At 39.6% G+C, this 21691-nt stretch overlaps 1 protein-coding gene across 2 annotated transcripts in view; it reads right to left on the bottom strand.

Moving 5' to 3' along the window:
• Nucleotides 1-21691, bottom strand: part of LOC134100679 (E3 ubiquitin-protein ligase UHRF2-like) — a 181531-nt gene that overhangs the window by 72962 nt on the left and 86878 nt on the right. For both annotated transcript variants that reach the window (XR_009941297.1, XM_062554050.1), the window contains exons 7-9: nt 13554-13677; nt 5523-5630; nt 4379-4483 (exon numbers count right to left, since the gene is read on the bottom strand). Coding sequence is in view for 1 of the 2 variants with exons in the window: in XM_062554050.1 (XP_062410034.1) it covers nt 4379-4483; nt 5523-5630; nt 13554-13677 (337 nt within the window). In the remaining variant the exon portion in view is untranslated. The remainder of the gene's footprint in view (nt 1-4378; nt 4484-5522; nt 5631-13553; nt 13678-21691) is intronic.

Below are 21691 nucleotides of genomic sequence, written 5' to 3'. Positions count from 1 at the left end.
CAGAGTCACTAGCAACCTTGAAGAGACTGACAAAATAACAGTGCAATCGTTGTTGACGTACTCCCGAAACGCTAGAGTTAAAAAGTTGATTTTCACAAAAAGATCATTTTCTCTATTTTTTGGTCAAAAACAGGAGCTTTTAGCTAAACTAACCTATGTTCTACTGTCGATTACTAAAGAACAAAAGAAGAGAGTCTACTCTTTCTTTTGGTACCTTCGGTGTTTACATAGTCATAAAGCTCACAGTTCGGTGGATCTTGGAAAAAGAGTCAAAATGCTGTAAAACGTCTGGCAGTATGGAAACTTTCTGCGCTGAAAATGGCTGGCAGTTAAACAGTATCAAATTAACAGTATCTCTTAAGAAATTCATTTTATTCAACAAAATTACTTTGTCATTATTATCATTCAAATGATACAAAAACTTTAAATACTGCGCTGTGAACTGTATGAGTGTGTGTGTATGTGTGTGTATGTGTGTGTATGTGTGTGTGTGTGTGTGTGTGTGTGTATGTGTGTGTGTGTGTGTGTGTGTGTGTGTGTGTGTGTGTGTGTGTGTGTATGTATGTATACGTATGTATGTATGTATCTTGTACCAAAATGTAGTTTATTATCTAAATGAAATTGTTGTTGGCATAAGTCAGTGGCATTAGTTTGAGCACATTCTCGGAGTATTGTTTTGATGTGTTTGATGTGATGTGCCGTAAATCTCAGAATGGCAGTGACCAAAGAATATTTCTCAGGATAGCTTGACAGCGGGTCTTTACAAGAATTAAAAGCATTTTATTTATTTTTAACTGCAATTCAGATTATTTACATACCTACAGGATGCTGTGCAGGAGATTGGGGGGAAGCAATGCAAAGAGCTGCAGATAATGAACAAGGCAGAGATGTCATGTTAAACAACATTAAAGCATAATAAAACTACACAAGGAATGTAGCCTAATAAATTTAGTTTCAAATACAGTTGCTTTTCGAAAATACAGGGACGATGGACAACTGATGCCTCAATACCTTGAATATTAGAATTGGAAGACATAAAATGAAGAGTAATCTAACTTTACACTGAAGATAAACACAAGGTAATGTTAGTGAACAACTTGCTATGGTGTTAACTTGATATTGCACTTTACTGTAGGCTACATTCAACTAGTAATAGCAAGCTAACTTTATCCGTCCCTAGCAATCTTGCAAGATATAGCTCCTTGTGTAAAAATGGCACAATGTAGGCTACCTGAACATTACAGAAAAGAACAACAGGACTTAAACTCTGATGCAAAGGTCATGTCAGTTTCCTGTTTAACATTACTAAAAGAAAGAAGTTAGTGCTATACTGTGACTGTTAGTGATAGCGTTAACATTACTGTACTGTAGTTCTATCCTGTGACTGTTATTGATAACGTTAACATTAACTGTACATCCTTGGTGCTTTAAACAGAATGCCAGTTCTCTCAATATTTAAATAATACATTTTACATTAAAAACCCTCTCTGTAAGCACTTACCAAGCACTTTTAGTGAAAGTTCTTTCCCATAGTGGCAACTTTGAGGACTAAGGACTCATTCTTCCGCAACAGCATCGAAAATTCTTCAGGAAAAGAAAGTCCAACCTTTTTGCGTTCTTCACATAGACAGCTGAAGTTACTGTGTCCCTCCATAAAATTACGAGAGTCCTTTGAGAGATTGTAAAGGTGATCAGGTCCATGGGTCTCCAACACTGTGTCTCAATTCGTGCAGCACCCTACTGTATGTGCACTGTGTGCTTACTGGCAGAGTGCATAACTTTTAACAGAGTAGTGTCTCACATCAAACACTAACTCTACACTTCACAGAAATGACAATCACAACATTTAAATAGAACTTTATAGGTGTCCTCTATTCGACAATGACATGATCATACTGTGTCAAAAAAGTTTATGTTATAACTAGGGCTGTCAAAATAACTGATAATAATTATCAAAATAAGAATTAATTTGAGGAAAAATAACTGAATTAATCAAATTCCTTTTGACCTTTGACCCGGGGCTGTTCTAGACAGTAACCACTAGATTGTAAAATGAAAGAGAGAAGAGAATGTGCTACTTAAATCAGTGATTGGAACATTTACTTTAATAAAAAAAAGGCCTGATGGTGTTGGTACAAATAAAGTGTTGATTAAAATAGTCCTTTGCAATGTCTGCAGCAAGGACTTTGCATATCACTGGAGTTCGTCAACTCATTGAGGAGAGTATTAATTTATTTTCATTGTGTCCCATAGGTTATAACTGTGGCCTGAAATGCCTTCTGTGAAAAAAACTTCTTCCCAAAGCACTATTGAATTTATTTCCTCAGCATATTAGGTCATATCATAGATTCATTCATTCATATAGACCATTATTTAGACAGTGGAAATTACAATAGAAGAGTTTTTGAACTCAAAATGTCACTAATGCTGATTATTCCATGATTAATTTGAATTGAAATATTTAAAATACTTTCACAGCAAAAAATACAGTACATGTGATTAATTTAGATGGTAACACTTTACTTGACGGGTTCATTCATAACACAGTCATAACAGCTGTCATGAACTGCACATGAAGCATTCATGACTGATTCATGAAATATGACTCAACATTCATACCAACACTTTCATGAATGTGTAAGACAAAACAAAATAAAAGTCCAACAATCTATAATCCTTATTATGAATCCTCTCCAGCATTTGTAAACATCTCATGAAATATTTTATGAAGTCTACATTCAAATGTCACTTTACTATACGAGTTGTGAAGTATTCATCATACTGGGAAGTGAACTACTGACCATCTGTGGACCTCTGAATGGTTGGACATTCCTGTTTTATTTATCTATATACAGTCATTGGTGTAGACAAATATGCATTCTTCAAAGGTTACTATCATAAAATAAACAGACAAACAAAAAACAAAATTCTCCTGGACACTGGACTTCCCCGTTGACTAAGATGTGACATGATCAGGTTGGCCAAAACAAAAAAGACAGCAATGCTACTTTGCGATTGTTGGACTTTTATTTTGACAAGTTTTTGACGTTTTGTATTCCACATTCATGAAAGGGTTGGTATTAATGTTGAGTCATGTTTCATGAAACAGTCATGAATGCTTCATGTGCAGTTCATGACAGCTGATATGAATGTGTTATGAACGAACCCATCAAGTAAAGTGTTACCATTTAGATTAGTTAATCATAGAGTATGTAATTTAGATTTTAAATGGATTGACAGTCCTAGTTATAACTTGTGTGTACCTCTGCAAAGTGTGTTTTCCACTGCTGCTGCTTCAGCTATCTCTGACGCGATTACCACACCTTTCTGCTATATAGCCAAGATGGCTAAAAATGTCCAGCTTTCCACACTCAGCTTTTTGACCGTTGAGTGCACCTTCCGGGGTCTTGCAGTGCCCTTCATGTCGTTAGAATTTTCAGTGTGAACACCCTCTCACACTCAAATTAGGCATTGCATTGCAAAAAATAAAATCTAACCAAATGTTGTTTAATTAAGATCAAACAATCTATTTACCATTGTTCTTAGCATGAAGAAACTTACCTTACTTATCAGGAGATACCTGATCATATCTTATCAAGACAAATGTAATTGTTCTGAGGACATATTTGCTTGAAATACTGGCAGAAAAATTTGCTTGTTTTCAGGATGAGATGTCTTAAAAAGAGTCAAACTCTTCTTGAATGAAGTCAGATTATTTTACGAGAAAGCGCTAGGTAAGTCTGTTTATACTGAAAACAATATAGATTTTTCTGATCTTGATATAAGTTTGATAACACTTGGTTAGATTTAGTAGATAAGCAGTTTTTGCAATGTGTAAGTGCAGAAGTGCACAATTCATCTTAGGATGTATTTTTTACAGGCAGGTTTACAGCTACCATCGCAGTTCTAGTCAAATACAGGGGGGTGAAGGGTGAATTCCGTTTTCGATTAATTTCCGTTGTGGATTCATATCTATTGTGTTGTGGCTTTTGGTTAAGTTGTCACTTTTGTGGTAATGTTGTGGCTGATGTATGTCGTTACGCTGTCTTTTGCGGTCGTGTTGTGACACTTGCAAGTGTTGTGGCTTATGCGGTCATGTTGTGGCTTTTGTGTTTTGTTGCGCCATCTGGGCCACAGTAGAAAATAAACTACATGCAGCTCCTTTAAATTGTGTCACCAAAATAACGTAGAATTAGTAGAATAATTTGGAGTTTAGTGTGTTGAAGACTTGGAGAGCATACCAAATAATTGTTTCCAACGACTTGGTGTAGACCTATGAATGATGATGCAGTGATCATTAATCATTAATGTCTAGAAAATGTCAGCCCAGGAAAAAATCACAGAATATGAAAAAAAAATCACAAAAAAAATCACTCACCACTTCGTCCTCAAAGCCTCCAGCAAGAACCAGTGAATAGGAACCATCATTACTCCGTCCATGGATACCACCGACATGTGGCCTGTGCACACCAGCCTCACTCACCTTCAGAAAGAGAACAAAGTATACAAAAAAATCATGAAAAGACAACAAGAAAATACACTGATGAATGCCAGAAAATTCCAATGCACTCCACATTGGCACCTCTGGTAACAGTGGACAAATTAAAGGAAAGGGCAATGTGGTTACAACCATACAGTGTCCTTCATAAGTATTGGAACACATGCTAAAGTTGACTAGAAAGAGGAATATAAAATCAACTTTTGGAAATTGATTTTATAAAAAAAAAAGTAGGAAATAGCCAACCTTGAATCTTTGTGAATGAATAATGTATCGTAAATAAATAAATGCGTTCCTTAAAATACAGGGGTCATAAGTATTGGAACCCCTATATTAACCCTATGTGTTCAAATTCCTATAGAGGCAGGCAGATTTTTATTTATTTTTCATTTTTAAAATGCCAGTTATTTCATGGATCCAGGATACTGATAAAGTCCCCTTGGCATTTGGAATTAAAACAGCCCCATATCATCACATACCCTTCACCATACCTTGAGATTGGCATGGTTTTATTTCAGTTAGCCTATTAGATGGTTTGATTTGCACTGAGCTCAATGAGAATGAAACCAGCTAATAGTCAGTCTTGTAAATTGTGACTCTGCAAGATTCCTAGTCGTTGCAAAAGTCGTTGCATCTTAGTCTGGGACTCGTATACAGCTATAAAATCTGTGACTTGTCTTTAGATGTGAGAGGGTGTGAGACTGTAGTCAATCAAAAATCTATTCAGTCTTCTGGTGTATGAGTAGAATAAAGCGTACAGCATATATTTACAACGCTGTGAAGTTGTCAAATTTACCACTGAACATGGTACCAATTTTCTGCCCGCTAAATTGTTTGTCAATTATTTTGATCTGTGACATGCTTACACTGGGACAAGTACAGTAGTCCAATTACATGGTGTAGTTGAGCTATAACCCTTTGTTTGACTTACATGTGCATGTAAATGTACTGAGTGAAGACAGAAATCAGAGTTAGAGCCAGTCAGAGGCGGATTAGTGGTGGGTCTTGGCACAGCAGAACTCACCTGCACACGGAATTTCCATGTTGTTCCCACAGGAATACCGGGAATGGGACCATAGTGGTTAGACGGTACTATTGTACATTCTTTAGTACGTCCAACACATGCCATACCCTGAAATACACACACAATTACTCTAAAATGAAAGTTTAAACATCAGATGTTGAATTGTTTTGTACACTGTTAAGTGCTTATTCTATCATTAAGGTTTCCTCACCAGTCAGCAAACTTATATACTGCTGCCATTCAGCAATACAATTATGTAAGAGATAATGTATAGAACGCTGGTCATTATCGGGAAAATAAGTGCCGACAGGGTTCAAACCTGACTGTGTATCAGTGCAGCAAGCAAGGTCCATACAGACATGGATGACAGAATTTGGTCTGGATGAACTTGACTGGCCTGACCTCAACCCAACAGAACTGAGAGCCAGTCTCCTCGTCCAACATCAGTGTGTGACTTCACCAATGCACTTATAGGATGTGACTGAAGTTCATGTATAGTTAGGCAATATAGTTAACTGGGTTTCAACTTTGTTTTGAGAAAAAATGTTTTATTCGCGATTTAACGAGAGACTACAACACTACCCAACATCTTAATGTGTAAAAGCTGGTGAAAGCAGAGCCTTTGATTGATAGAGATCGCCATTGTCATGGAAATCTCAAACAAAACCTGACATCTTTTCCCGCGCCTGTCGTCTCGTAAGAGAAAATACGATATTAGAGAAGCAAACAAAAATTATGGTTGCCTTTGATATAGTAGCCTACAATGAAGAAACTGATGCTCTGAATACTGATTCAGCTGTCTCTAATTTTCTAGAGACAGCTGAATTTTCTCTAATAGATGCATTTAAAGGGACATTGTGTAAGATTTCCAATGGTTTGTTACCAAAATCAACATTTCCCATTCATAAATGTGGCCTCATTCATGTGTAATTACCACTACCACCAATTCGAAGCATTCCTATTGGCTCAGAAATCCTCATTTGAATATTCATAGCTCAGACCCGGCTCTCCATTTGCGTGCGCCATCTTGGAATACGGGTGGGAGCTACGGACATATGCGAAATACTACAGCTCCGTCTTTGACTTCTGAAGGCAGAGACCATAGCTATGTCTATGGCAGAGACCATATCTCGGATCTATCCATTTCCTACATTCAGCGATGTACTGTAAGTTATGAACCCGTTTTCAACAAGCCACCTGTCTATCTAACATTCTAACACTGAAATTGTATTTTCCAAATAAACAAATAAAGTAACTTTGATCGTGATCTGTCACTGTCTCCGCAATGGCCTTTAGTTTAGTTTACATAGCCACATAAAAGGCTTTCTAGACCCACAGACAGTTGATAAACTAACCTACCATAGTTTTACTAGAACTAGAAGTTCTATAAAGTTATACAAATTTGCGGAACGGAGGAGGATGTTTCAGGTTAGTTGCAAAACATGACGTGTCACAAGTCATTTCTATACCAACTAAGACTGCAGATTCGTAAAGAAACGCAAGCACCCACATCATAAGTGTTTCTTAATTAGGTTTGTACCAAACATGACATTTTACCGTGACTTGAGGAGCTATAAACAGCTTACAAGGTTGTGTACAAAACCGCTAGCAAACACTTCCCATCACGGTGCAAACGTTAGCGAGCTAGCTCGGTTAACAGGCTAAATGAAATGGTTTGTTGTGTCCGAACGTGTGTTTTATTGGTATCACATTCAAGTGATGACAATGGAGAAGTTTCGGTTTTATGTTATTTCAGGTTAGTTTGCAACAACAAGTTTAACCACAGCCCTTGGCTACCTAGCTTGCAAGCCTGACTAGCCCTTTCCCATTCACTTTCTATGTAGGCCTACTGTGCTAGCTAGCTACTGTGCTAACCAGCTCGGTTACCAGGCAAAGTGAAATCATTTATTACGTGTCCGAGAGTGAGTCAATAGTCGACTCCTTTAATCTCATTTAATCATTAAAATGAAGGTGATGACTGGCGAAATTAATCAAACGACGTTTCAATAAACCATTTGTTGAAATGAATGAAAATGGTTATAGAAAATCGCCTACAGCCTAACGCTGACACAGCTGATTCTTTGATTGATTCTAAGCTGTTTTGATGTAGGGGATGGGTAAACTGGCGCGCTATAAACATGCTACCAATCAAATGTAATATTAGTAGGACTAGCCTACTTAGACACTTTAGTCATAGGCAACGTTGCCATGTTAATTTGGGCTAGAAGTGCTTGCTTGTGGTGGCGTTCCTGTCCGCTGCTTCTCCCGAATTGTGTTTGGCAAATTTGACAACAATCAGCTTAAATGTAGGGTTGGATATCGTTTGAATTTGAACAATTCCGATTCCGATTTCGATTCCTTGTTTCGATTCCGGTTCCTAACGATTCTCGATTCCGATTCTTGTAAGAGGCACGGTCAAAAAAGTTTGGATATTTTAAATGAGCTAGCTAACCAACGGTCTGATCTTCTCCATCAATTTTAATTCTATTAACTTTTTACTTTTTATGAACTTTACTATAAATTTCTCACAGGGCTGTTTTCAACTACAATATAAATATCAAATCTATGAACTGTCGTCTTGTTGCCTCAGCTCGGTTATGCAAACACCTTCTTCGTTGGTGTTTAGCGGCTTCTTCTTCCGGTTCGCGGACTGGGAATCGATACTAGGAATTGAAATTCAAACTTTTGAACGATTCCGGGAGAATTGGAAAGCTAGTCCCGGTTCCCATCGATTCTCGATTCTCGATACCCAACCCTACTTAAATGTCAAATCATATTTATTTCTCTTTGTCGCCATGGTATTGGGGGAAACGCGGAGAAACGAGATGGTCAGTCCTCGTATTTTTTCTTCACGTTTCGTTATAAGAAATATATAAGTAATATAAGTTAAAGTCTTCTTCCGTATTGAACAGATACGGGACGCTCTTTGTTCCGTATTTTAAGGAACTAGGCTAGGCTACTCAATGCACACACACTACAATGAAAAACACACAAAGAAAACACTAAACATATAGCCTACAACCTAATGACACTTTAATGCAGCGTTTCTCAAACTATGGGCCGCAAAACGTGGAGACTGCTGCTGGTCCACGAGACATGGAGTGAAATTAGGTCCGGTGCTTCACCTGATAATTTGCTGCGCAATTGACCAAGCAACCGCGGACCGACAGAAAAAGAAAGCAAACTTTGCTGCTATCGGGAGGAAATGCTTGCTAATTTGATGTGTTTAAACATAGAGCCATACAATTAGGTGTGTCTGCTATTATGATAATTTTCTAGCATAACTGCATCAGTAAGTCAGTGTGAGTAGGCCTATAGGCAATTTATTAGAGGGCTCAAAAAAACTCATAGAGTAGGCTAGCCTGCTACTTTTTCCAGACTAAATGTGTCACTTTAGTGATTGGCTCTTTCAAATGCAAATTAGGTGGATGGGCTTTTGAATGGGCCTGCTGCAGGTGAGAGGACAAATCCTAAGTATTTATTGTTTTTACAAAGTGCCATTATCATTGCCATATTCTCTTAAAACACAGGCTATATTTGAAAACGAGTTGATTAAAGGTTTCTAATGGTGTTTCTATAATATGACAAAAGCAGAGATGTGTATTTGGAACAGTTTTTCAAATCCCCCGGGGGGTATTTAGACTCCAGGGTGTTAAGCACGTATCAGTAGCATGACAGTTGTATATAGAAATATAGGCCTATATACTGTATAGACATAGAAAAAGCCCAACAAAGTTCACTCAAATAACGTTATATTGAAAATACAAAATCATAAAATAAAATAAACAAACCAAAACTATCACAAACTAACACCAGAGTTAATATTAACATGTATGTGTCGTGTCAACTAGCCTACTTAGCCTACTACATGGGAGAGCAGTCTTGTGTGAGGGACATGCAAGAAAGTTGCAAGGTAGACTATGGTTAATTATGGTTATAGTTATGGTTATGGTTATGGTTATGGTTATGGTTATGGTTATGGTTATTTAGACGCCTTTGTCCAAAGCGACATACAAATAAATAACAATACAAATTAAATTAACAGTGAACAATTACAAAAAAGGGAGAATAGCAATATTATCAATAAAACTGTATAAAAAAAATCATTTTAAGCACTAACCTAATGAGAAAGAAACAATGAAAAATGAGAATAGCAATCAGATAAGTCACTCAATTAATCATATAATAACAATAACCATGGCATGGTATGGCTAAATTTAAGGACAATAGCAACATAAATGTGAAATTCTATCAATGGACAAATTATAACAAAACAAAAGGCTACTATTATGCAAACCATAACACATAACAAACACAGACAGATCCAACAGAACAAAACTACATTCTAAATCTAAACAGAATTATTTAATTTGGATCACAAGACTATTCCTGTGAGCTGAAATACATAGGGCCGCTCTGGATATTCATAATAAGAGTAAACATTTTTCGATTGAAGGGGTTTCGATTGAAGAGGTTAAGTGTGGAGCTCTTCTTCCTCCTTGGCAGTGTTGTGTCTCTTCTTCCTCCTTGGCAGTTCACACACGTGCAAAGTGAACTGTACATTTTTACATTTTGAACTAGTTCAAATTCAGTTCATTTGAATGAAAATCTGTTTCTGACGGAATATAGGCTACAGCCACATCTAATTGAGAATGTCTGTAAATTGGGCTTTATTTCGCTGAGCAGATACATTTCTTTTAGGTCTATGGCAGATACCGACGTGGGCAGTGAGTGTGACAACAACATACTGTTTCTAAATTGCCAGCAGATAGTGTCACTCGACTTCTCAGGACAAACTAAATTCCGTAACGTTTAATTGGACATCAACAGTGACGTTCATCGTTCATTTCACATAATCTGAGCGAATTCACGTTCAAATTCATTATTTACAAATGTGTTGCGTTCAGTTCAGCGTTCACAGAAAAATGAACGTGTTCAATGAACGCGTTCTTTTGAACTCGTTCATGCACAACACTGCTCCTTGGCCACCACCTCCTCCTCAAGGCTACAGGAGTGCAGGGTCTTTCTGGGTAAGACCGATCTAAAACACAATAATGAAAATCATTAGCTCACCTCCACACTACACTCCCTCTCTCTCCACTGAAAACCCATCCCCCAACACACTTCAATGGGACACCTGAACAGCAGCACCTCTAGCCTTTCTGTACCACATCTACTCAAGCAGCCTACATAAAGACTAGGATTAAACAGTAGGCGTACAGTAGCCAAATGTATACACATGCACTTACAAGTTCCCCATGGATAAGCATGTTTGAAAAAAAAATGTACCTACAAGCAGATGCATATTGTCTCGTTATCCATCCCCTCCCGTCCCCTCATCTAGCCCAACATACGCGACATTGGCTGTAGAATATTGTAATGATAAATATGAGTAGAAAAACCTAATGTCGATCACAATAAAGATATATAATCTAGATACTCACAACTCATCAGCATCTCGTCGCCAAAATCCTTTTCACCATATGCGAGTCCACGACAAGCTAGCTCATCCTCCTGGAAGACATAATAGGCTCCCTCGTGGCTTGACCGAAGGATTTTTTCGACAGTATTCTTCGGTATTCTTCTTTTTAGCTAATGGCAAACATTATATTCGTTTTTGTGACTTATGTAGCATATCCGTGATAACTGAAGTTGAACAGACCAGACACTGTTGTTTCATTGAAGAAAGGTAATAAGCATTTCTCTCCCTCTCCATTGACCAAAACGTGGCTGGCATCTCTGCTGGACTGACTGAGTTATATAGGCTACGTTGCATGAGAGAGCTGTGAGGTAGGCTGTAAAACATTTGTAAACTCTGCAACTAGAATCTGACATGCCGAGCGTCATGTCTCTTTTCTCCGCTTGTCACCAGCGCGGTGTCTTCGGGTTTTTCCGTGTTTTCCGGCATAAGCCGAACCTTCATGTTATTAGGGCGGTCTTATGTTGCCCCCTTGCGGTTGCAGTTTTAATTACAAAGTCCCGAACCTTTGTGCGGCAAAGATAGGAGCATTCTCAACCCGTACCATCTGTATCTCGCCATGTTGTTACGCGCACGTTACGCCTGAAATCGGCGCAAAAACGTTAGTACATCTAGCCCACAAAGGTTCACCAGAAGTGATAATGTGTTCCTTGGGGTTGTGAAAAAACTTCACCCAGAAGGACTGGACAAAAACCTCTCATCATCCAGCAATGACGGAGGCAGACTCCATAAAAATCAAGCACTCCTCGGCACTGAACCCTGAGACACCACTGGACCATTTAATTCTGCGCTTGTCAACAACGTCTGGTTCGATATCCAACTGCAAATGGGGTGCAGAGCTGAAGAAAGAAACTGACAGCTGAATCTCGAGTCATTCCTTATTCGCACAGGTGAAAACGGTCTGAAATATGCATCGTTAACATTCAAAGAATGTACTAAAAATCATAAAGATCCTGTGGAAAGAAACAAGAAGAGCCTGCATGGATTAATGTATGAGCAGCCAGGTGACCCGTTGTGTCCTATGACCTCATTACAGAAGTATCTGTCACGTCTACCGTACAATCCACCTGCCTTTTATCTACACCCGAAGCAGACACACAACGCAACAGATCCAGTATGGTAAGTCATTAAAATGTAGCCTAATACTTATGAAAGTCGATCGCTGTAGGTTAGCCTTATACCTAAAGTGTCGTGTGTCCGTGCACTCTTTTCAGGTATACAAGAGAACCTATGGGGGCCAACTTCCCAGGTGCAATGCTTCCCTGCATGTGCATAGCAGCGGGCCACCAACCACTGTTTGCAAAGCACAACAGCACAGAAACTATCTGATGCTAGCCTTGAGACCAGAGAAAATGGCAGTGACTGCAGTCCTTTGGCGTCCAAACTAAAACATGGTGCAAAGTGGTACTGCAGATCCAATACAAGTTCAGTGGTGAGAGATTTTTTTTCTCCAAATTTTTTCAGAGAGGGTCACTTTCCGCCACTGGGTGATTTGACATGGAATGACCCATGTGCTAGCTGCTGAGAAGGCTTCAAACATACAATAGGCTGTCTGAAACCGCCTATTTGCACACTTCAATATTTAGTTTAAGTATAGAGTGCAGATAACACAGAAACTCAGTGCACTGAAAGTACCCAGATGACACCCTAAAAACACTATGGAAGTAAGTGCTCAGTGCACACTAGTGGGGGCATTCTGTTTCTCTGCTAATTTTCCCCTTTTTCATTTACATTATTGGTAGAACTGATATGAAACAAGACAAAAAATAAATAGCACAAGAGTAAATTATTGTTTACAATTCATTGGAAATTAAAGCTTACTGGCATAAGACTGTGAGTTAAACATTGTATTGTTGGTGTGTAGGTGAAATTGATGAAAGGAATGACTTTTCCACAACAGATATCTTGACGTGGGTAATCACATTGAATGTAGTTTTTTGTCCAACAAAAAGCAATGTTTAATAAACCGATAAAAACATGGGTCCAGCCAACACACAGTTTTGTTTTGTCTGTCTTATATGTGGGTAATTCCAGTATTCAGCATTCACAAAAAAAGATTTACCTCATTACCTCTAATTATTCTACCTTGTGTCTTTTCTGTTTTCTTAGAATTATTCTTTAATCATATTATTTTTCTACCTTGTGTCTTTTATGTTTTCTTTTTATAATGTTCTTTACTTTCAAAACGTTTCTTTGACTATTGCCCTTTTTTGTTTGCCATTACTGTTTGCTTTTGTTTATGTAAAGCACATTTAATTACCTCTATAATAAAATGCACTATATAAATAAACTTGACTCACTGTATGAGGACTGCAATCAGATATTTCATACTTTTTTTCTACCACAATTTCCCAACTATTAGCAGCATCTTATACATTGGTATACATGGATGGTTAGTAGACAGACAGTTGCATTAATATGGTTTTGTTTCTTTTAACTGGCATAAAACACTGTCCTGTGGCTTATACACAATGTTACTAATACACAGGAAATTACTGTAATGAGCCTCCTGTTTGACAAACACTGGTTATTGTAGAGGAAGACTACCTCACCTTTCCCCAGTCTCTCTGGCTCCCAGTGTTGGCAGAGGGCATCTTCGCTTTCTTCTTGCTAGCCTTGAGCTTCTCCCCAGCTTTCACAACCTCATTTGTGTCATTCTTGCATGTGGGGCAGTACCTGCACATAAAAATAAAAGAGAATTGGCCAATGATGAAATTCATTTCAATCACTCAGTGTTCAGCTGCACCAGTTTATGAAAACATCAGGCTAAGAGTGCTTACATAGTCAATGCATTGCTACGCATCGCTACGCTTCGGCTGCCATTATGCGTCGATGCGTAGCAAAATGTGTCATCCCAGTTTTTGATACGCGACGCACCGAAGCATGCAATATCATGCGTTGTCGATGGGGTTAGGGTAGCGATACTGCAAAAAATGTTCATTATTTCAACTATATGTTATATTTATAGAAGAAGCTTTGAATACAATTGCGGGCAAAGAGTAAAAACTACAGTGCCCTCCAAAAGTATTGAAACACATACATAAAAAGCGCCCATGGTACGGTTGCAACTTGCCTTGATTATTACGCCAGATGAGAGTGTATTTCCATGTCAAATCAGCCTAGAAAAACGGCAGGTTTCCTTTTCAGTTGGTCTTATTGCACTTTCTAACTTGAGAAGATACACGTTTTAAATGGGAAAATTACCAGAAATCTTAGTCACTTGTAAGCATGATGCTAGCAGCCGAGAAGCTAACGGTCTAATCCGATTCAATGATCTATGCTAGGCTGAAGCTAAAAGTTGTATCACCAGACTCACAGAATGGCTGGATGAACGGGAAAAAGGTAAATATAGATTTTTTTGCTCGAGGGGAGGTGGGAAATGAGCTTATTTCCAAAAATGGCGGAATATCCCTTTAAGGACATCAATTTTCTTTGTGAATGAATAATGTATTGTAAATAAATAAATGTTTTCCTTAAAATACAGAGTCATAAGTATTGGAACACCCATGTTAAATTCTCATAGAGGATTTTTATTTTTATTTTTAAAGGCCAGTTATTTCATGGATCCAGGCAGGCGCGTAGGAACGTAGTTAGCATTGGGGGGGACAAGAATAAGGTCCGAAGTTTTTTTATATTAATAAATAAAGGGGGGCGAATTATAAGTCACACAAGAAATAAAAACCCATTGTTGAAGTTTTAATGGTCCTCTGTAAGATGCCGCTTTGAAAATATGTATTTCAGTCTTTTTCTTTGATCACCTATTTTTGGAACTGCACATATTCAGATTTCTTCCCTGAAAACGCACACAGCTATGTCTGTAGGACAACCTTCCTAAACTGACTCCCCCAATGCTTCCCAGCACGTTTGTAAAGGTTGCATAAACGTTGCTTAAATGAAAATATGTTTCTTTTTCTTGACTTTTCATATGCCATCTAAGTAAACTTTATGTCAGCTGACAGATGGACGCGCGTGTCGGGCACGAATGAATGGGTTTGCCCATTCAGTTTAAATGGAGGCGCGGGGAGCTGTGGCTATTGTTACCTGTATGCAGACAACTCAACAAAGTTACGTGGTTAGGATATTACTGTATGCTTTATTGCCGTGACCCCTTCCTTGTGGATTTTTCTCATTGGAATACAGCTAACGAACGCGAAAGCTGAGATTGCGTTGCACATCAGTGTTGGAACGACTTCTCAACAAACTGTGAGATAAACATTGTTTTTCGTGTCTAGGAGATCTCGTTGTCGTTTTGGACTGTTGGATTCTTGTGGTTATTGTTTGGACTTATGGACACTGACCTTTGGTGGGGGGGCTTTACGAAGCTTTGTGTTAATTATAGCCTAAGTGTCCGGCCGTCACCTCAGCGCGTAAGTTAGGTGGCCACGAACTCATTGCTTAATTTGTGACACAATACAGTGTGTATTCATAATTCATTTGTATTTTTTCATTTGTTAGATTATTGTATGTTTGACGTAGTTTGTAATCATTCTGCCCGTTTATCTTAAGTCAACCGAGGCCTTCAATGCGGTTGCTCATATCCGCCTGTAACCTATGTGCGTCGTGACAGTGTGTAGTAGCCTATATAATAATATAATATTATAATAAGAGGCAAATTGTTACGTATTTCATTTTAAAAGCATATAATATAGGATGAACAAAGTGTATGGACTTGCTATATTAAATCCAGGTAACCAGATAATTAGGCTGCACGTCCGATTTCGCAAGTGACTACATTCAAAAATCGACAGCCGTCTGTAAGACCAAAGGCCAACACTTATAGGCTATCGTAGACTATACTGTATTCACCCACAGTAGGCTATCCTCTTAACGTTTTCGAAAAGAATGAAAGAAGGCAGTATATTAAAGATATGGACTGCGAGAGTCGCCTTCACCAGCTTTACCGTGCAGTCAGACGCTTGCGTCCGCCAACGTATGCCTCATTTTGTCACATTTCCATAAACGCGAACTGATTGGTTTGTCAGTGTTCGAAAATTTGCACGGAATTTCATTGGCTGGCGCTTGCGCGATCCGTCAAAAGTTGAACATTTCTCAACTTTTTAGCGGAGGCAACGTATCTCAGGCAACGCATCAGACCCACAATTCAGTGCGGCATGAAATGAAGTCCAGCCAATGTAAAGTGAATGGGAAAACAACGGACGAACGTTGGCGGACGCAAGCGTGTGACTGCGCCGTTAGGCACTCAAGGTGAGGAAGTGCTCCATGCTGCATTATTGAGACGGGCTTCGTTTCGGGAAACATTCTTAAAACACAATGTGAAAAAGACCTCCGATGCGCACTGATAGCTAGTTATGGGGCCGTAACTCAGGAGGATATAATTGAGCCTAAGAAATCAACAACGTCTGTACTTTGCAGCGTTTTTTTTTCGGGAGGGGGTCCAACATTGCGGGTGTCCCGACCCCCCCCGACCCCCCCGGTTCCTACGCGCCTGGATCCAGGACACTATGCACCCTGATAAATTCCCTCTGGCCTTTGGAATTAAAATAACCCCACATCAACCCTTCACCATACTAAGAGTTTGGCATGCTTTATGTCAGTTATTAGCTGTTAGCTTTCAGAGTGTTGATGATTATCGCCTATATATTATGTGAATTGTGAATAATACAGTGCTACCCCCTGTTGCGTGAGCGGTGTATTGCGTTTTAAGTATTGCCCGCGTTGCTTGCGTTTGCTGTGTACTGTACACTATGAAAGGGAGCCTGTCACTCGCGTCGCTAACGTTGCTTGCTTTCGTTGCTCGCGTTGACTATGTAAGCACACTAAGGAATGTTGCACAAAGTCTGTTTCTGTCTGCAAGCACTCTGAAAGGTATCTCTCAACAAAACCAATGAAGTGGCAATGGAGAAGTTATACATGATTACTAGGTGAAAATTTCGATAGCCTTGCTGTGATTTTCTGGATACCGCTTTATGATATACTACCATAATTGGGTTTATGCACAGAAGGCTCTGCATAGGGTGTGGCAGGACATATATGACCCTGTAAAGCAAAACCAGTCACTTTGCGCTCAATGCTATATTGAGAAAATCCACGATAAACTAATGTTTGAGATAAAATGTTGAATTTCATATTTTCGCTTAATTCGACAGTATACAGTACACTTTCATATCGTGAACAAATTCCACGGAAAAACATATGTTTTGACTCTTAAACCCGGTGAAGATTCAACACATCAGCAGTCATTCCCATTGTCCACGCCGCTTAAAAAGGAGAATTTCTCCTTTTCTGGCATGTCGTGACGGAATACGATGGCATATTCAAATACGCAAATTTGCTGAATCAAATGGGAAGCTAGGCTAAGCTAGGCAGGGTTTTTGTGTTGATTGGTCGAATTCATCTCGAATTCCTAGCGAATTGTATACATAGCTTCTAATATATTTGTTGGGGTTTGTTTCCTTTTATTGTGTGCTCAAAGGTTCGTTATTGACAAGGCGAGGGAATAAGGGGTTCTAAGACGTCATCAGAGTTTAAGAGAATTACGTGCGAGAGAGTTGTGTGATTGACGAGTGGACAAGCGATTGAATGATTTAGCAGTGAGCTTATTGTTTTTCGAGTGGACACCTCCTGCTGCCCCTTGTACTAGCATGTACAACGTCAGGAAAATAAATGACCCGAGTTTGGAACGACATCTCAGCCTCCCTGTCTCCTATAACCTCCCATTGGCGCTACAGTATTTTCCAGTAAACTATCAAAAAGAGAATAGAATCAGCTGTGTCGGCGTCACGCTTTTATACTCTATCAAGTGAGCAATCGCAATGCAGAGCAGAAACGAAAGAAACTTTATAATGCGGCAAATATACAAAACTTTTTTCTCAGAATATTGCCTTAGCAAGGTTATCTTAGCAATTTTTCAGATACCCTCGATATACATATCGTTGGAAAGTTTATGGCTGTACATGAGAGAACAATAACTTCATTTTGTAAATTTTACCCAAGCTTCTGGTTTTCGCCTTGCAGGGTCACATATATAGTAAGTAAGTACAATTCATTTATAGAGCACATTTACAACAGTTTCCACTTTCCACTCCCAGTTTTCCACCAAAGTGCTGTACATAGGATATGGCTAAAAATAGAAAATAAAAGCAAAATGCTGTGGAAAAAAGCATTCACTGCCTCAACACCATAAGACCATACTTCAGACCATAAAAACACATGGAAAAGCAAAAACTCTGCAGAGCAGTCTACACAAAAGACCTGGTGAGACCAGAGCCATAGAAAGATAGAGTTGCGACAGTCTTTGATGTTGCCGCCACGATCAAAAGTTCCAAAAAAACCTGTGCTGAATGGCTGAATCGCAGGAGGGTGGGATGTACTTCTGATGCTGGAAGGTGTGATCAATTAACTCATTGACTAGTGTGGTGTATTGACACATTAGTTTGATCTGATAGGCTTACCGTAGTTTCGAGTTCATGTGTACTGCGCAAGCTCAAGAACAAACACGTTGTTGTATGATGATAACTGAACATGCCATGTCTGATGTGACACCTTGATCTTAAAAAGCCTTTTGAACGTGTGCAGCCGTCTCGTTAATGGAAGTACACCACATAATTGGCGACGAGGCAAAGTGGATTTCACTGTAGTGAGCAGTGAGTGAAGATGGCTAACTTTGCTAGACCTGACGAATTCAAGCCTGAACATGAACAGTGGTCGGCCTACGTAGAGCGCGTGGAGCTGTTTTTCATAGCTCATGGCATTGAAGACGACAAGCAGGTAGCAACTTTATTGAGTGGTGTGGGTGCTTCGACATACAGTCTTTTGCGTAACTTGGTTCAGCCCCAGAAGCCGAAAGACAAAACTTTGGATGAGATCGTGGAAATACTAACTGGATACTATGAGCCTAAACCGTTGGTCATTGCCGAACGCTTCAGGTTTCGAAAATGTGTTCAGAAAAGTAACGAAACAGTGACTCAATTTGCTGCTGAACTGAAGCAGTTAGCTGTGCGATGTGATTTCGGGGAGAAATTGGATGAGGCGCTGCGCGACGGCTTTGTCAGTGGGATCTGCAGTGAAGCATGTCAGCGCAAATTGCTTTCAATGGATAAACTCACTTTCACGATAGCCCAAGAGATCGCACTGAACATTGAAACGGCTCATCGAGATGCACAACAACTCAGGCGAAGCGAGGAACTTGGCGTTTCAGTTCACAAGGTAAACCAAAAACAGAAAAAATTTCACTCAGCACAGGCGGAGTGCTACAGATGCAAAAGCAAGAATCATAGCGCTAGTGACTGCTACTTTAAGAACAGTAAATGCCATAAATGTGATAAGCTTGGGCATATCCAGAAAGCGTGCAGGGCTAGTGGGCCACAGCACGGGGGGGAAGGGAAAGCAGAGAAAAGTCAAACAAAACGTCACAGGATATGTTCATGCAGACGAAGCAGAAGCGGTGATTAGTGTGAGTGAAACGGCCGGGCAGGCTTTCAAAGTGAATTTTGAAGTAAATGAGGAAAATATTCAAATGGTAATAGACACGGGAGTCGCCATTAGCATTATCTCGGAGGCTGTCTACAAGAAATCATTCGCAAATGTACCACTAGATGGCAGCCATGTCACTTTGAAGACGTATACAGGCCAAGCTATCCCAGTAAAAGGACAGTTCTTAGCTAGAGTGAATTATGAAAATCAGTCCGCTGACTTGCCACTCATTGTAGTTAAAGGAAATGGACCTTCACTTTGCGGCAGGAACTGGCTTGAGAAAATAAAATTGGACTGGAAAATGATTAAGAGGGTCAGCGAAAACACAAAACTGCCCTCACCCAAGTCAATCCCGGAAGTCTTGGGAAAGTACAGCTGTGTGTTCATCAAGGATGAGTTGGGGACATTAAAGGACATTAAGGCAACAATTTCTGTAAAACCCAATGCCACTCCCAGATTCCATAAAGCCCGCCCCATGCCATTCGCGATGAAAGTTCGAGTGGAGGAAGAGCTAGAGAGGCTGGAAAAGGAGAATGTCATTTCCCCAGTAAAGCATAGCGAGTGGGCCGCTCCAGTAGTCCCTGTAGTCAAGCGGGATGGCGCAATACGTTTGTGCGGTGACTATAAGGTAACAGTGAACCAGGCTACCAACACCGATATATCTCCGCTACCACGCATTGAAGAGGTGCTGGCGACACTCAGTGGTGGAAAGTTGTTTTCAAAAATAGACCTGGCTTCAGCTTACCAACAAGTACTCCTTGATGAGGATTCAAAGAAGTACACAACAATCAACACTCACAAGGGTCTGTTTGTGTACAATCGCCTCTGTTTTGGTGTAAACTCTGCTGTCAGTATCTTTCAGAGAATCATGGAGAACCTGATGAAGGACCTCAACGTTGTCGTTTACCTGGATGATCTCCTTGTGATGGGAAAATACGAGTCTGAACATCTGAGGAACCTAGACAAAGTGCTACAGCGGCTACAAGAAAATGGACTGAGGGTGAAAAAGTCAAAGTGTGAGTTTGGCAGGACCCAAATTGAATACCTGGGCCATGTGCTGGATGGCAAGGGAGTGTATCCATCCAGGGTTTCCCCCAGAAAATTTGTTAGTTAAGGTGGTGTCTGTCCAGGGGAAGGGGGCGTCGCCGTAGCGTCCCCGCCGCATCGCCGCCACTGCCCTACAATGGGGAGGGGGGGCGGGGGGGGGGTCGAGTCGAGACCGTTGTTTTAACTGCAGCCGAGACCGAGTGACAACAACCGAGTCTTTTAGGAAGCAAGTCTGAGTCTTAAAGGAGTCAAGGCCGCATCAAGACCAACCAAAGAAAGGGGCTTTCATAATTTACATCACCAAGGATCATATAACAGTTCAATTCCCAAAGGGTAGAGAGGGGATTGTTGGCTACAGGAGCAGTCTAGCACACACTTGTCTAAATAACTTCTTTTCTGATTTACTTGAAGACAAGGAGGTCAGCTGAAGTAAAAATTTAGTAGGCTGTCAGCATTTCATTAATATTGAAAATGTTGAATTTTGACACTAATGACAGCAATATACCTGGATTTCACATTCATTGTATCAGATTTAATTGTATCAGCAACCAATTAAACATCATTAACACAATTTAGACAATATTATACCTTAAAAGTGTAAGTTTACAACTCCAATACAGGGCCTTTTGTATCTTTCAAAACCTTTGTACTGCTCAGCATAGCACCATAGGATATATTTTAAAGCCAGTCAATATAATAATATTCTATTAAAACCAAGAATATTTGTAATGGTGGATATTTTAGAATATACCATGAAATAAAGATGAAACTGTATGAAAATGTAACATTGCGACTGTATGGTAAAGTTAGTGAATTGTGATTTAGTAGCCTAAAGCTGCAATTCTTTGATTGAAGCTGTATATTGTGCGTGCCTGTTGCTCATATAGCCTAAGAGAGCCAGAACGTTTTTAATGTTTTTTAAAACATAATTGGCGAGAATGTACCGCATTGAACGCTAATATTTTGTCACTAACAACCAAATCTGTCACCTGTCAAATAGCCTACAGTTGCATGTTCAGCTCTTAAACATTCAGGAGTTATTTCAGCCACACCGAAACGTGTGTTCCCGTCCCGCCCGGTCGGGATGAATGAAACTGGCATGGGACACAAGAGGCTACAGTTTGAAGTTTAACCTAGCCTGTGTAAACCTCAGACAATTTCAGTATTTTACAACACGTAAATGAATAGCCGTCACAAGTTGTTGTTAGCT

The sequence above is a fragment of the Sardina pilchardus genome, chromosome 14, assembly GCF_963854185.1.
Source record: "Sardina pilchardus chromosome 14, fSarPil1.1, whole genome shotgun sequence".
In the NCBI taxonomy this organism is placed as follows: Eukaryota; Metazoa; Chordata; class Actinopteri; order Clupeiformes; family Clupeidae; genus Sardina; species Sardina pilchardus.
The sequence above is the reverse complement of the archived record's forward strand: the minus strand, read 5'-3'. Positions and strand labels throughout refer to the sequence as shown.